Source organism: Archocentrus centrarchus, chromosome 2 (genome assembly GCF_007364275.1).
Source record: "Archocentrus centrarchus isolate MPI-CPG fArcCen1 chromosome 2, fArcCen1, whole genome shotgun sequence".
NCBI classification, from domain to species: Eukaryota; Metazoa; Chordata; class Actinopteri; order Cichliformes; family Cichlidae; genus Archocentrus; species Archocentrus centrarchus.
In genome coordinates this window covers 28,749,870-28,766,947 of record NC_044347.1, presented here as the reverse complement: position 1 = coordinate 28,766,947, position 17,078 = coordinate 28,749,870, and the positions used below count along the sequence as shown (strand labels likewise).

Genomic DNA, 17,078 nt, shown 5'->3' with positions numbered 1-17,078 from the left:
CAAAAGAGCAACACCTCGCTTTATTAAGTCTCATCGTTTGATTAAAAAAAATTGCTCTTATTTGATGGTAGCCAGCCAGAGATTTGACAGAAAACAGAGATAAAATGCAGAATGGCATGCAACAATGGCATCCACAGTCAGACTTGAAGAGGGATGCTGCAGCATTTTAAACCTCTGTACCACCAAAACACTCATTACTTTTAATTACATTTGTAATAATTCATTATGGACTCCTTTTAGGCTGATGTAGTGACTTTCTTCAGCATACATTACATTCCTGTGCATTTCTAACAACAGTAAAAGTATAACTAAAAGTAAATGACTATATTTATACCTTATCACTTTGATCAAATTTGTCTTGAATTAATCATTTGACATGCACTAAGACGCATTCTGTTGTAGCTTCTCAGCATCACCATTATCTATACAATTTATTTATTACATTATACAATTAGAAAGACTTGGTCAATGTAAAAGGCTAAAAGTTTTCTAAGTAATCAAGACTTCTGCTGTCTTGGTTATTTAACAGACAGGTTGGGGTTTAAAAAGAGAAGTGAGGGCAACCAGAAGTAGACATGACAGGAAGCAAGTCAACCCTGCTGTAAATTTGACTTTTTTTTTTTTTTCTTTCACACAGTGACGGACTACAAACCTCTAAGTACTTGAAATGTACTTCCTAAGCACCTGATACAAAATTAAAGGAATATGTGGCAAATTACCACATTAAGGAGTGTACAGTAATTATGGTGGCATGCACGATATTACCACAGTATGTGAAATGATGTACAAGTACCACAGAAATTATGGTGCATTCTGTTGAATCACATTAACAATGACCTATATGTACAAATGGGCTATTTTATTGTCCAGCAGCTGCAGTGGAGTTAGAATTCAATTTAGTTAAATTTTTTTTTATATATAGCACCAAATCACAACATCAGTTGCTCAAAGTGCTTTAAATAACAGGGAGAATAAGGAGACAAATAAGCACTCAAGATTTTTCACAGATAGAGATCAACTCTGGTGACAGGAAGCAATCTCACTGATCAAACGGGTGAAGCTAATACATGTTTCGTTTTTGTTTCCAGCCCAGACAAAGGCCATTTGTGTCTCATGCAAAAACATTTGTTCTATTCTTGCTCTAAAGGAAAATGCCATGTTTATTTTAGCTCAGCATCGTTTCCATTAATGCGGCACTACACTTTCAGCTAGTGTTGCATACTCCAGCTGTATATTAGAGATTTGGGGAAATGAGGAGTCACACAAAACAGCTTTCCAGAACAACACAGCCAGACCCAAATACAAAAAACTAGCTGCCTGGAACAAAATCATGTTCACTGTAATGCTGCACAGATCTTAACTCTACATCAATTCGTTTGTGCAACATCGTGTTTCTGTATGATGTTTAAATGAGGTACCATTGGTTTATGAGTCTGTCCATCACTATTTTGGCTTTTTTAGAGACAGAAGTGATATATACATAACTAAAGTAATGTGAGCTAGCTAGCTTAATAAGCTTTGGGAAACAAAAAAACAAACAGCAAAACTGTCAAAAATAAACTGCCTATTCTACAGCAGAATAACAGTCATGAATCCGAATGAAGGGGATGCAAGTTGTCCTATGAATGAGCCTTCTAGCCTGCTTTTTAAGAGCTCTCATTCACTGGGTAGCTACTGTAGGTCTATCTTTTATCAACCAATGCACCAAGGTAACTACCTCTATTTTTTTTGTAAAGCACAGTAATTGGTTTGTTAATGTTTCACTGCTAATTTTGTTGGTCAGTTCATCTCAAAGATATATCGAGGATATATTGATGTGTTGAGGACAGGGGAGATGCAGTTTGTTCAAATTTAGGACAGTTCATTATGATGAAAATTCGGTTGTAACTTGTCAGTGACATAGAGGCTGCATAATGTCACTCTCTATTTTACTGACACAAAAAAGGCATGCTTGAATGAAGCTGTGAGAAGCAATAGTGTAAAAGTAAGCTTGAATGACAAAACATTGCCTTATTAGATTAAAGCCAAGAAGCTAGCTAGCTCACACAATCCTGTGTCTGAAAAATGCTTCCTACACTCTATTACCACTATACGTAAATAACTGCTGAGAGAAATCCAGGAGATTTAAAAGTATTATAATCTATCCAGTAGTTAAGGGAACTTGACCGTGAAGAACAACAACACTTGATGTTACACAGGATATTCACCTGGATAGCCCACTGCTAAACCAGCCTTAGGCAACAATCACTGAAATTATTGTTCTTATGAGAAATTTGCTGTGATGGTGAAATCCAAATGTAACTAATGTTTACAACATATTAAAACTTTCACTTTCTTAAAATTTTTACCATATGGAAAAGAAATGTATTTCCTCAGAATAACGCTAGTAGGAGCTAGTACAAGAATACTAAGAAGTAGTTACATTTAGGTTAATTTCAATTTTTTTATGTTGAGATGCAATCAAAATCAAAGGTATATTAAGTTTTTCTTAGAAACACTTGGCACATGTCACTGGTGTTTGTGCAAGACAATGAAGAACTAATCTGTTCATATGACTGGCTGTTGCTTAAGGCCAATATGAAATTAAAATTTGAGAAAAAAAAAAAATAGAAACCCAATTCTGAAAGAGTTGGGACAGGGCACCAAAAGACTAGAAAAGTAAGTGATCCTAAAAAGGCTAAAAAGCTGGATGAACATTTTGCAGTTAATTAGGTTAAGTTAGTAACACAAGGAACAAAGCCTAAAATTAATATTGGATGCCCGTGATCTTCAGGCCCTCGAGCAGCACTACTAATCAGGCCCTCGGGCATGATTCTGCCATGTAAATCACTGCACAAGGTCAGGAACACTTCCATGAATTTGCTGTGCCAATTACTTACACAAAGAAGAAGTCAAATGCGAACACGACTCAGGAACAGTGCCACTTTCTCACGGCCAAAGCTCATTTAAAATGGACCGAGGCAAACTGTTTTGTGGTTAGACGAACGGATATTTGAAATTCTTTCTGGAAACCACATGATCTGGAGAGGGACGATCTGGTTCGTTATCAGCACTCACTTTTAAATTGAGTGCTGATAATGGGCTGGGGGTGGGGGGGGTGCATTAGTGCTGAACTGGTCTGCCTGCAGGCAGTTCAGAACCCGGAAATGAAAACATTTGGTTTATCATGAGACCAAAAATACGTCAAAGATGACTCAGGTCTGCTGAACAGCTAGAACCCTCAGACAAGAGCAGGATTCCTCTCCCAAACGTCCAGCAACTGGTTTCATCAGTTTCCAGATGTTTAAGAACTGCTGTTAAAAGAAGAGGGGATGCTCCAAAAAGGTAAGCATGGCCCTGTCCCAACTTTTTTTGAGACATGTGGCTCCTATATTCAAAATGAGCGGATATTTTCTTGAAATGGTACATTTTCACAGTTAACATTCTATGATCTATTATGAATAAAATATGGGTTTATGAGATCTGCAAATCATTTTATTCTGTTGAAATTTACTTTCTACAGAGCATCCCAGCATTTTCAGTATTGGGTTTGCATTTAGCTGGACTTTAGCTAAGTGCTATGACTCGCATTCACCCATTCACATATTTTATTCCATACATTTTAACCACCCACCCACTCACTCAACTCACCTGCGCACAACATGAGAAGAAATTTTGTGTTCAGTATTTTGCCCCAAGACATTTTGAAAGGAGGACAATGCACTCTACCTCCCGAGCAGCCACAGCTGCCCCCATGTGATGAAATACAAAATATAATAAAAGGGGACATTTATGGTCAAAGACTGCTGAAAAGGAACCTTAACAGGTTCAGTGATGTATCACACATGAGCATAATCCTCATTCATTATTAATTTTGTCTTAAATGAAAATGAAATTAATCTTTTTAGTTTTAGTATCTCTCAATTTGTTCAAATTTGCTAACACAACCAGCCTGAGGACGTACTGCACCTTAGATTCACTGACTGTTAGTCAATGGCCTTTAAGTGAATATTCTAATACTTATTCTGAACTTATTAAATCTTGGATCACACAAATCATGAGCTACTTAAAAAGTGGACTCAAAGTGAAAAATTTTCCAGCAAAGCTAACAAAAAAAAAAAAAAAAAATACTACTGTGAGAATTCTTTATAAAACACACCTCAGTACTGCAGCAATGGTATAACTCTACTGACCTGAAGCCTATGATCGGACATTCCTTGCAGATGTTGCACTTGGCCTGGTGCTTGGCAGTCTCTGCTGCAGCGACACGGTGCAGGACAGGTAGCCACACCATGGACTGAGGCTCCAGGCGCATCCAGTCCAAGAACACGGAAGCCTCAAGCTCAGGTTTGTTATTGGCCTGGAATAACAACATGACAGGTTAAAGTAAAGCTTTGTAGATTTCAATAAACAGAACAAGCTAATTTAAGCTTTATTCAAGCCTAAGAGACGGCCTTAACAAGCTGAGGAGCACACATTTCATTACAGTCTTGTGACAATATAAGGCCAGTTTCCCAATTTCTATGGCAAGAACCAGAATTACTACCTTCTGTGGACATTTTGGATGCAAACTGCCATCCTTGTCAATTTGTCCCATTTAATTTGTGTTAAGTTCATCATCATTAATGGATGGATTTGTGAATTATGGCCCAAAACGTATTTTCTGATGTCACAGTTACCTTTGATGACCAAAATATAGCAAGTTACTCTTAGACTCCAGGGGTGTGATTGGCCCACTCACATGTCTAATACATACAGTACTGTGCAAAAGTCTTGAGTTACCCCTCATTTCTTTATATTTTATGTCCAAGGAGCCAGACTTTCTTAAAATTATTTTTAAAGTAATCTTTAGCAATAATTCTCCAGGCTTTCCGAACGTATTTCAGAGTTTTTCTTTACATGTTGGCTGCTTTGTCTCTAATTTTTCATCCAGTCCGTGTATCTGATCATTTTCACAGGAATGCATTTTGTTTGTTTGTTAAGCCACTTAATACTGACCTATCAATCATTCAAGCATTAAAAAGCAAAGGAAAGCAAAGCAAAGAATCAATTTTAAATTGTACCTTTAGGCACTTTTTTACTTGCAGTTTCTCAAAAACACATAAATTTGCACATAAAGTGCCAAAGTTAACAAAGTTTGAGAGGCATAAAATAATATTTTTGCACCAAAAACTTGGCATATCATGGCATGGTGTATCGTTAAAGAATTTGAGGAAACTGGACAAATGGACAACCCAAAAAGAAGTGGCAGGCCTAAAAAACGTATGAACAGTACCTGAAAGTCATGTACTTAAGAAATAGAAATCCCAGCAAAGCCCTGACATGGACCTGAGAGGTTCTGGCCCTTCAGTTCCATCTGCTGTGCACTGTAGATAGTACACTGCAGTTTGCCAAATTACATAAGAGCTGACTGGAAAGGACTGAAAATCTGTGTCATCAGATCTTATGGAGTGAAAAATCTAAACGGGATAATTTTGGTTCAAATCCTCATCAGTATGTACGGAGGTCAGGAGAGGTACAACAGTGAGTTTCTAGAGCCGTCTGGAGAACGTGGTGGAGGTTCTGTCACAGACTGTATTTCAGCCAGTGATGTCGTCAAAATTAAGGGAATTATGAATGCAGAAAGTCTATGATTGTCAGTCATAGACTAGCCTCCCCAGCAGCCGGATCTCAATATTATTGAAGCAGTGTGTGAGATCATCTTAACAGAACAAAAGCCAGTCAACATCCAAAGAAGAGCTTTGGAATGCCCTTCAAGAAACCTGAAAAACTATAAAACTTCTAGAAATCCCAATAAAGTCTGCCTAAGAGAGTCCAGGCTGTGTTGAAGAATAACGGTGGTCATACCAAATATTTACTTTCAAGCTAGATAAAACTGTACAAACTCTACTTTTCCATTTATGTTTGCACATTTCAATAAATTGATGCACCCATTTCCCTGCAAAATATAGAAATGAAGAGATGAAGAACTGTGATTTATAGCAAATAGTTTAGCAATAGATTAAGTGGCTCGAGCAGTGGATACAAACATTTCACAGCAAGTCAATATTTTCTTGCCTCAATTGGTTGGTACACTGCAAACAAATTTAGCACAGCCTCAGATCTTTCATGTAGAAAACCAATTATTGCAGCACAAGCCTCACTTTTGTTTTTCTGACTTCCTCATATACCTCAGATTCAATTATTTCACTTGCAAAATCCTTCAGATTTTTTGCTTTGGAAGACAGATTTCTCATAACATCACTACATTCTTCATGATGCACCTTGAGGGGAATACGTTCAACTTTTCTTTAAAAAAGTTTAACTGATAGAACCTCCCAAGGGTGCTACACAAACCATAAATATGTTTTCAGATTAATTTACCTAAGGAGGATTATTTTTTGTTGTTGTTGTTTTTTTTAAACTACCGTGTTTGCTGTTTTACTTTTTTCACTGTAGGATTATGGCTTTCAGATAAAAATACAGTTGGAAAAGAAATTTGGTTGAAAGTAACTATTGTGTGTTTTTTCAGTTATACAATATAATGTGACAAGAGGCCATTTTCTTTAGATGTTAAGAAGCATACAATGAGCTGCTGATCAGCCTCCAATAGCCTCCAATTTCCTAAAACTTCTTTCTAGGACTAAGTGGCCTTCATCTAGAAACTCCTGCATCAGTACAACTAGGCAGTTATAGCATTTTGACAGTCCTGTTAAGTAAAATCATTATAACTGTGTAACACTCTAGAAACATACAAACTGAAAGCAGCTGCGGACGGAGGGCTCGATGTTGGAGCCACCAAAGGAGGCAACCTCGCCAAGCTGTCGGGGGATCTGAATTGAGTCATGGAGGAGGAGTCCCAGTCGACGCTGGTCACAGAAGCCCGTTGCACTGGCGACCTGTCGAAACAAGACTAGAGGAGACAGAGAAAATATGGGAGGTGGAAAATAAGAAGAGGAGGGGAAACCAGGAATGAATATCAACACAATACAGACGGGGAAGGGAAAATGGGAGCAAGAACGAAAGCAAGGACAAATACAGGAAAATGGGGAAAAAGGAGAGAAGTGCAAAGAAACGAGCTAGCAGCCTATCAATTATATTTTTCACCTCAACCTAATACTAATGGTGTTTGGTAATGTCACACTGGTACTAGCAGCTGTGGAAATATCACTACAGTTAAAAACATTAATTGCTATGAGCAATTAATCATTTCAAAATGATTATCTCTGGCTGTCAGGACAGTTGACACCAACTTCAAAGCAGGCTAACAATTTTCATACTACGTAACTTAGGGGGAAACTGTGAGCTCCCTCCCAAACACACCCACACGGCCCTTCAGGCCAGCGTTACAACTAGAAAACGAGGTGGTGGTTGCTGTGTCAGCCTGCGGCTCAGTTTACCAGCATGTTCCAAACCCATGAGGATTGTGGTTGTACACACAGTTAAACCTTAATGGCACACAGTGAAATGCTTGCACGGTTGATCACTAAACTCCTTGTGCAGTAAACCTGGTGAAAGCCCTGTTACACTGCTTTTACCGTGTCTCATGTCTGGTGCTCTAACTTAATAACGACAGACTTCTCTTAAAAGTCACAGTGAGTGTTTGTTTTGACTTGAGGTGGGAACAGCTGCAGTTTTAGTTTAGTAAATACTATCAGCATTAAAGCAGGGAGGCTGTTCTGAACACTTTACTAAAGCAGTCAAATGTTATACTATTTATTTAAAGAATTAAGTGTTTTTATATCTTTCTTGTGGTTGTTGATGCCTACCTGTTTTATTAGGAAACAACCTGTTTGTTGCAGTCAGCAACAGTTTCATTATTGTAGTAAAGTTAGCTGAAGCTTTCTCATATCCTGCCCCATCAGCCATGACGAGAGTACGCTGTTAGCATACAACTTCATATGCATTCATGTGATAGGAGGACGGCTTCCTTATCATCAGAAAAATTCTAACAGTTATGTTAGAATGTTGTATAAATGCCAACAGCCAACAGAATGTTTTCCAGGTATTGATACAATGGCACATCTGTTACCAGTACCAATTTAATATCAGATCTCGGTATTCCTTCCCATGTCATTTAAAAAAAAAATTAAACATGATTCAAATATGTAAGAGCCTACATTTAAATACTGGTGTTCAAGTTTTTCCCCAGTTGACCAATTCCTTAATCATTTCAACTCTGAAAGTACATGTGAATATGTTTACTGTTTTATGAGATAACCACAGCATCTTCAGTTATAACAAATAACTTATTTTATCGAGACAATTTTAATCACTACTAACCTAAACTGTAAAAATCTTCTCCCTTACAAAAACATGGAAAATTCCCGTTTTGATCTTGAGTTTCCAAGGCTGGTGAAGTTCTAGATTTCATTTTATCACCCAAATAATACCAACATAAGCATAAACGAAGATTAATTTGCAGAAGTCCTCCAAACAAAAGCTCTCACATTGCATTGACTTACATCTGTATTTATCTTCCAGGTGAGCCTTGCAGAGTGAGATGATTCCAGTTTTGAATGACAGAGTCCGGATCTTTCCAGTGCGACCACTACAACCAACAAAAAGACATAGTTAAGAACATGATGAATCTAATCCTTCCATGAAAAATGTAAAGTCTGACTGTTCTCTGATTGTGCTGCACGTACGTGTCGTAGACGTTAAGCAGCCAGTTGAGACACATGTCAACGCACAGCGGGACGTTGACCAGGTGGGAGTGGCTCTGCTCAAGTCGCTGGTAGAGACTTGTGAGACAAGTGACCAGCTGAGAGATGTCCAGCAGCTGCTCGTTCTGCTTTAGACTGTGCTGGTCGAATACCTCACATGCTGTCGGCATGCTTAACAGGTCCACTAAACACAAGAAGACACACACAGGGAGGGACATGGTTAGTTAATACACACACACACACACACACACACACACCCACACTATGGCTGCTGTGCAGAAGCTGAGTTCAGACTTCCACGTTCAAAGTGTCCTTGAGCTGGAAGCTGCTCAAGGAAGGCGACTTCAGTCCAGCAATAGATTAGGTATCACATTATCATCTCTATCAAATATGTTTTTTTATCTAGATGCGCTTTTACTCCATTAGTGGTGTGGTTGGGATCACTATCATAGTGAAAATTAAAGCCATTGCCAATCAGATGCTATCCAGATGGTATCACATGGTGGATCAAAACCTGATGTTGGCACTTTCCTGCATTCATAATTCCATCAATTTTGACAAGATCCCTAACACCACTGGCTTAAATGCAGCCCCAAACCATAACAGAGCCTTCACTGTATTTTCCAGATGTATAAAATGACAAATTCAAATAAAGATTTTTGTTTAAAATGATCACCGGTATGTACGCAGTATGTATGCATATATATATATATATACACACACACATACAAATACACACATACATATATATATGTATTTTCACACTCCCCTCACCCATTACTCGTGACCCCAAGATACTTAAACTACACTTGGTCCAGCAACTCCTCCCTTGCCCCACTCCACCCTTTTCTGGCTGAGGACCATGGCTTCGGACTTAGAGGTGCTAATTCTCACACCTCCTGCTTCATACTCGGATGTGAACTGCTCCAGTGCGAGCTGGATGCCAACACCTGATGAAGCACCAGAACCGCATCATCCACAAGAAAGCGGAGATGAGATTCTGAGGCCACCGAGGTGGAAAGCCTTGTCAAGATATGGCCAACACTAAAGTTTTTGTGGACGACGCCAAGGCGATGACAATAGCAATATCTTTTTTCAAAACAGCCATGCTAACAAGCAAGCATAACCAGACTAACCATGCAAAGAAACAGTAAGATGACTGAAGAAAACAGAGAATAAAAACAACAAAACAAAAAAAATAATGACATGCCCTCCAAGTTTACCATTAAGAATAATGTAAGAGAAGTGTCAATAAAAATGAAAAAGGGAAAAATGTATCTGCTGTGCTGTCTTCACTGGAGTTAATCATCAAATCTGTTCAGTGTTACTTTTATAACAACTTGATAACATAAATAGATCTTCTGCGCTATACAGCCACAGTTTACACAGCATACACCTCAAAACATATTATACACATAACAGCTTGTAGGCAGCTTGCACTCTATGCAGCTTCCCCTGTGCTAGACGCAGAGGATGAGTAAACACTCATTCTGTATGGATACACACACAGACTGTGAGCACAGAGAGACAAAGATAGTAATAGTGTAGTAAAGATATAGACAAGGAGGAGACAAAGAAAATTCATAAAGCAGGAAGCAAGAAATGGTGATGGAAAAGAGGAGAGAGCAGAAATGAGGTGAATTAAAAAAAGGGGGAATAGTAAGCACAATAAAGGACAGAACAAAGGAGTTGTGTGGGAGGGTGTCAATACAATGAGAGAAGCACTCGTGTTGAGAGAAGACCTGAACCACAGGCAAAACCCTCATGTGACAGAGATGCAAGAGGAATGTATATATAGAAAGTGTACTTACAGCAGAGAGCCTTCTGCAGGCGTCTGAGCTTCATGGCTGTCCGGTAGGCCGAGAATCGAACATTGTTCAGGTCAGCTGAAGAAAGGAAAACAAGGAGGATATCATTAGAGGAGGAGAGATAGTACCTGTTTTCATCAATAAATTTACTTCAACCAATGGTGCTGCTTCTTTTAATCTTCTCTAATATTCAGTGTAGTCATGTGTTCTGAGGTGATGTGGCATCTTGTTGTTGTGAAAAAAAGCATCCTACCCAAAGACTGGTAGAGCTCAGCCATCTTGGGATGGTCCCAGCATGTTGTCTGGGTCTGATGGCTACAAGGAGACAAAGAGGCAACACAAGAGTCAAATACAAATCAGCTGTCACAAAGAAGTGCATGCCGCTGATGCAACATCCTATATCCATAGCCTATATGTAGAATGTGTTCGCTTCTAGTAGATGTGCAGTCTGTTATTCAGTAAGTAACAGTTATGTCTACATGGAAAACTGGGTTGACTAAATTTGATCTTTATAGTTTTTCTACTGTTGCACATACATAACTACATTGTGTTGAGCTTTGAGCATTTCCTCTTCACTCTGCTACTGCTTAGCTTATACAAGTTATATGACTGCCTGAATATAACAGTTTGACTGAAAAAGCTTTAATTTGTCTGAAAAAGCTTTAATTATTTTTGCAAAAAATGGCAAAAGGTAAAACAACAACTAAATAATTTACATAAACAAACCTGATGTAACCCTTGACTTGTCTAGCCACTAGAGGTGTAACTGTGCACAAAATTCACTGTTGGTTACAAATAGTTTGCTACATTTAGATGTTAGGGCTAACCCTTGACATTTTGCAAAGAGCCCAAGATGTAAATAGAAAAAGGTTGATTTGACGTTCTAGTTAGCCATGCATTAAAGTGCCTGAAATAATGATATGAGAGAGAGAAAGTGGCGAGCATAATACACGGCTGGTCTTTTGGCTTCTGGTATGAACATGAAAGCCTTTTCTAAAAGAAAAGGGAAAATGAAGACAACAAGGTGTGGGACAAGCTCTTATGTCTCTAATGTCTCTATAGTAACAACTGAATCTGAGTTTTGATGCATTGACAATAATCCAGGTGAGGAAATCGCAGACAGTTGATTCAGCTCATCTAGACATTTTCAGTGGGAGAAACGTTTCATCACTCTAAAGGACTTCTTCAGTCTCAACTGGCTGCAAGTTTCCCCAACCTTATAAAGCATGCAACTGTTTATTAAGTCTGTTGCGTCCAGATGAACTGAATCAACTTTCTGGAGTTGAATCAGCATCACTGCTTCATCTACTTGCTCAGCTTTGTGATGAAACTGGCTCTTCAGCCAACTAGCTACTCTAGAAAAGTTCTCAAATGTTTTTGTCTGATTAATCAGTTCAAACAAGTATTTCACAAGCATAGCTTCCCATAACGTCACCTTACAATAAGTCATTTTTTAAACAAAAAATTTATTTTTGCCTACTTCATCATATTTTTTGTGTTTTCTGAAAAACCTGAAAAAAATGACTTAGGCCATTATTTTAGGAGGGTGACAATATATCTGTAAATTTTCAGAACTGAAGTCTCACTCCAAGGGACATAATTTGTATGTTCAGGAACTGATTACATTTATACAAGGATAAAAATAATTGATAAAATTAATATAATTTGTTGGTATGCCCAGATCAATCGGAAGGGAAACAGGAGCAGAGAGTAGGACTACCAAGGAGTGTGACAAACCAATGGGAGAAAAGAGCTGCTGGAGAGGTGAAAAGGCGGTGACCAGAACATGTTCATAAAACACAGTGTCCCACATAATATATTCATTTTACTGTGAAAAACTATGACAATGGTGACAAAAGATTGCTGGACTAATGGCTCAAGATTCTAAAAAATGGTAGGTTTTTGGTACAGTAAAAGAAAGCAATTTACGGTCTGTGACAGAAAATAAGCTAAAAGAGCCATCACAATTTCCTCACAGCTAAACTGTGCTAAAAAATACTTTTAATACTGATTTACTTTCTAAAACATGAGAACACTAGCCTGAAAACAAAGCTACAAATAAGCCAGCCTTCCAGACTTAACATGTTAACATAGTTTTTATGTTTATTCACTTAAGTGCTCCACTCAAACATTTACACACTATGTCTTACATTGCAATGGGAAAGTAAACCGTGTTGCTCTCAAGGTTAGCCTTACCAGCTTATGGACAATTGATAGACTACCAAAATGTTCCTGTAGAGGGAGTAATGTTTACAAATATCAACAGAAATTGTGGAGGCATGGTTAAATTGATATGCCCTATATCAATTATGGACAAATAGAATTACACCCCTGCTAAACCTCCAAAGGAACTCTTAAGGACACTGAAAGGACCAGAGGGGGAATCTATCTTTAGAGATGAATAATTATATCCCATAATAAACATAACTGAATATCTCCATGAAAATGCATTTGTTATAGTATATTTGATGTGTTTATGATGCTGCTGAAAAAGTTAGACATAGGCTTTGCTTAAATCACTTCAAATATGAATTTATGAGTGTCAAGTCAAAACATGTTCCTGTTGTCCTTGTTCCAACACATTCATCATGCTTCACAGGAAGTAGAAAGTAAGAAGTGTATTTTTGAAGCACTATGGTTGCTCATTCAGGACATGTTATTCATTTCAAAACCAACATAAGGTTTTCGCTTCTTCTGGTGTGTCTATAAGTCTAATAAGTCTAACTAAGCCCAATTACAAAGACTGTGGGTATATAGCAGTATGGTATATACAGTAGCTAAACAGTTCTGTAAAAGGTCAATTTTATAAGCAAGGAGAAGACAAATATTTGAACATATTTTGGATACTAATATAAGTGACTGAGCCCTTCTAATACCCAGAAGGAGATGGATAGCCATTAGGCAGTAACATTGAAATAAACCTTAATCAATGAATTAGATCAGTTTTTCCAAAATCCTGAACTGTGACATTTAATCCTGCTTTTTCTGCATTTCTCTCCTCAATATCACAGTCTTTGAAAATAACACAAAAATCCAGAGAATCTCCATCTCCCCTGCATCAGGAAGTATGAAAGAGCTACAAAGGAAGACCGCGATATACGGTTGCTGACATTCTCCCCTTACAAAATATTTTATGACTGACACTCAAAGAAGACTCTGCTGTGTGTGTGTGTGTGTGTGTGTGTGTGTGTGTGTGTGTGTGTGTGTGTGTGTGTGTGTGTGTGTGTGTGTGTGTGTGATGAAGACAAACAGCCTGGGTGGTGCCCAAGTATGTGAAAACAATGAGGGATGTGTAGAGTGTGTAGATGAAGAATAAGCACGATAACGATATTTAAAGAATTCAGACTTATTTTTGGAGCTCTAAAGAACCCCTCATTGTCAGAATGTTCTTCTCCATGTTGTATATCATCCACTATTATATCTGTCTTCTGATGGGTCCATACTAATTAACCAATTCAATTTTTTTGTGACTGACACTTTTTTTGTGACTGATACTTGGTGAAACAGAGAACCCTGACAGCAATTTAACATTTTCAAAACACACATCAGAATGTGATTGTCAGACAGAAACAAACAGGCCTACAAAATTCAGATAATGACACGAGAAAGGGAACCTGTCATCAGGCCCCTGGTCAGAAAAGAGCCGCTAGGCTATGCAGGAACATGTATGCACAAATCTAAAGTAATGCTCTTCAATACATAATACAATTTGTTTCAGTATCTGCAGCTTTAGCTGCAAATGAGAGCGAGTATGTGTGAACGTGAGTATTGGTCATTAGAATGTTAATGTATTCTTGTTTTCTAGTCTTCTGTAAAAGGAAAAAACCTCTCAACAAGTTCTGCTGTTACAGTCTGAGGGAGAACATTCAGCATGACCTGAGCTGTGGTGCAACTGGAATCTGGGTGCTCTACTGGCCCTACAGTTTCCACCACAGTGTGGAAACAAATGTAACCAACTGGGTCTTGAGTTGACATTATAGAGTAATTAAAATGAGCTAAATCTCCCTAAGACTGTGTACAGAGCAAAAGCAAACAGCTAAAACTGTGCAGCTGTTCTGTGCTGATTTTTATATAGCGCTTTTCTGCTCTACATGAGCACTCACAGCTCTTTATACAGCATTTTAAATACAATGCTGTTGAGCATTTCTCCATGAAGCAGTTTTATATTCAGAATTCTGAATTCCAAACATAATTCTGTCCAGTCACACGTGATGAAAGTACATACAAGCACCCGGTTTGCCATCGGAATGCTATTACCACAATTAGAAAGTGGGTGCAGCTATTAGCATTAGCAAGCAGTGGTTCAAATCCTCCCACCCCCACCCTGATTGTCCAATAACGCCGGGCTGTGAATTTTTTCTGGCTGGATCCCTGCAAGCACACCTGCAGTTAACCTTTATCTGAAAAACATCTACAAATAATAATCCATAAGCCGGCCTTTTTTGCTGCATTGCCTTTGTTTTTCTCTCTCCTGCCTCTCTACCACACTCCAACTCGAAATAATGAGTAGAAGGGTACTAGAACTACTTAAATGTGCTCCAACCTCATAGTCTGTGCAAACAGGAGCTCAATCACTCAGCTCATCACAACTGAGACAAATGTCTGTAATCAGTATGAAACAACTGCTTTCATCTACCAGAGTGCAGAAGCCTCAGACTGAGAATTATTATACTTAAAGACCAGAGAAATCTGACAAGATGTCTGTCCGTCCGTCCATCCATCCATCCATCCATCCATCCATCTGCACTGAAAGTAAAGTTGGGGTTATTAGCAATTAGTTATCAAGCCCTTCCAGCTTATGTGTCTTTGACCCTAATGTGTTTTTAAGCCTGTCTCTACACTTCAAGGAGGCAATGAGAATTCTCCTGAATGGATCAATAAAGTATTGAAATGACACTGAATTAATGTGAGACCACAAATTATCTGCTCCAACCACCCATCTGTCCTCAACACTTTCTAATGTGCCTCCACCACCCAAAGAAGTTGAAGTTTTCTATAGAAAAGTAGATATGAGTATAAAAGGAAGAAGTAATATCCTGATGTGTTTATAGTTTATTTTTCTTAACGCATTGTTTCAATAGGTCTAAAATCCAAAACTGTAGTCTTACTGCTTTTAATCAGATGTCCTAACGGGATAAATGAACAAAAAAACCAGCAAAACAATCATAAATCTGCTGTGGCCTGCAGGAACAAAATAATCTAGTTTTGACTCTTCGTGCTCTTTGAAAGCTGACACTATCCATCTAAAAAATAAATCACTGCCTCAGGACAAGCCAAAGTGCTGATAATGCATTGTTAACTGTCAAAAAACTACTGTGCGCTGAGCAGCGTCGCTGCACTGCTTAAGGGGAATCTGACTGAAGCTGGTAAGGGACAAGGGAGCATGGGGTGAAAATCAGTGGAGATGCTAATAATTTAAACTAACAATCTTATTTATACAAATAAAACTTGGAGTTCAGTCATAATTTGGTAATACATGCTGTCATATTTAAGGACGTAATGCAAAGCCACTCTGTATTTCTTCATTTAATGAACATATAAGTGTCTGTATTTTTGTGTGTTTGGGGCTTCTTCATGTCACAAATTTTAACTATATACCTAAAGTGTAATTTATTAATAAGGTATTTATATAACTTCAAAAGGGAAGCAGTGGTAACAGAGTCTACATAACCAGGTATTTAGGAAAATACAAGGGTGTGGTCTAAAATTACTTAAGAAATTGGCTAATAAGTTTTGCTTCAACAACAACAGGAAAATTAAGCCTAGCAGCTGGAAGTTTACCAGGCAACATTTACTAATGTGGGCAGATATAAAACGTACAATAGACTCTTAACTTTGCTCCGACTTTGCTCTAATCCTGAAACAGTTCTTTGTGTTAGGACAATCAAAGAACTGTGTTGGCTAAGCTAGAAAAACGTTGGAAAGTGCCTGGCACAGAATTGGTGTGACCTGCTAGACCACAGTGCAGTGTTTGATACTGCTGGCCATAATAATTTATGACAGAAATTAGAGCAGGTATTAAAGGAAGTGTGCTGCAATAGTTTGAATCATATTTATCTAATAGACTCCATATGGTTCATATAAATGGGGAGACTTCTTTATACACTGAGGTTAATTATGGAGTTCCACAGAGTTCTGTACTAGGACTGCGTCAACGTATTTGCACTATACATGCTTCCCTTAGGCAGTATCATTAGACAGTGTAGTATACATTTTCACAAATGTGTAGGACTGCCCTCTTACATTTGTGCAGTATCTCTAAAATTAGAAACATTGTCTCAGAGTGATGCTGATAAACTAGTTCATGCATTTATTACTTCTAGGCTAGACTATTGTAATTCATGATTATCAGGTTGTCCTAAAAACTCCCTGAAAAGCCCCCAGTTGAGCCAAAATGCTGCAGTGTAAGAGTACTGACAGGGGCTAGAAAGAGAGAGCAGATTTCTCCCATATTGGCTTCTCTTCATTGGCTCCCTGTTAAATCCAGGATTGAATTTAAAATCCTTCTTCTTACATACAAGGCCTTGAATAATCAGGCCCCATCTAATCTTAAATACCTAATAGTACTATTTCACCCCTATAAAGCACTTTGTAACACACTCCTTTTGAAAGTTATGTTTGACCAGTGATTGTGAAAAAAAAATTT

At 38.1% G+C, this 17,078-nt stretch overlaps 1 protein-coding gene across 3 annotated transcripts in view; it reads right to left on the bottom strand.

Annotated features, from left to right (window-relative positions):
* The window catches only part of dmd (dystrophin), a 387,210-nt gene that overhangs the window by 23,106 nt on the left and 347,026 nt on the right, over positions 1-17,078 (bottom strand). For all 3 annotated transcript variants that reach the window (XM_030747286.1, XM_030747278.1, XM_030747270.1), the window contains 6 exons: positions 10,686-10,747; positions 10,436-10,510; positions 8,607-8,808; positions 8,424-8,509; positions 6,714-6,871; positions 4,173-4,339 (listed from right to left, as the gene is read on the bottom strand). In XM_030747286.1, the coding sequence (XP_030603146.1) occupies positions 4,173-4,339; positions 6,714-6,871; positions 8,424-8,509; positions 8,607-8,808; positions 10,436-10,510; positions 10,686-10,747 (750 nt within the window). The remainder of the gene's footprint in view (positions 1-4,172; positions 4,340-6,713; positions 6,872-8,423; positions 8,510-8,606; positions 8,809-10,435; positions 10,511-10,685; positions 10,748-17,078) is intronic.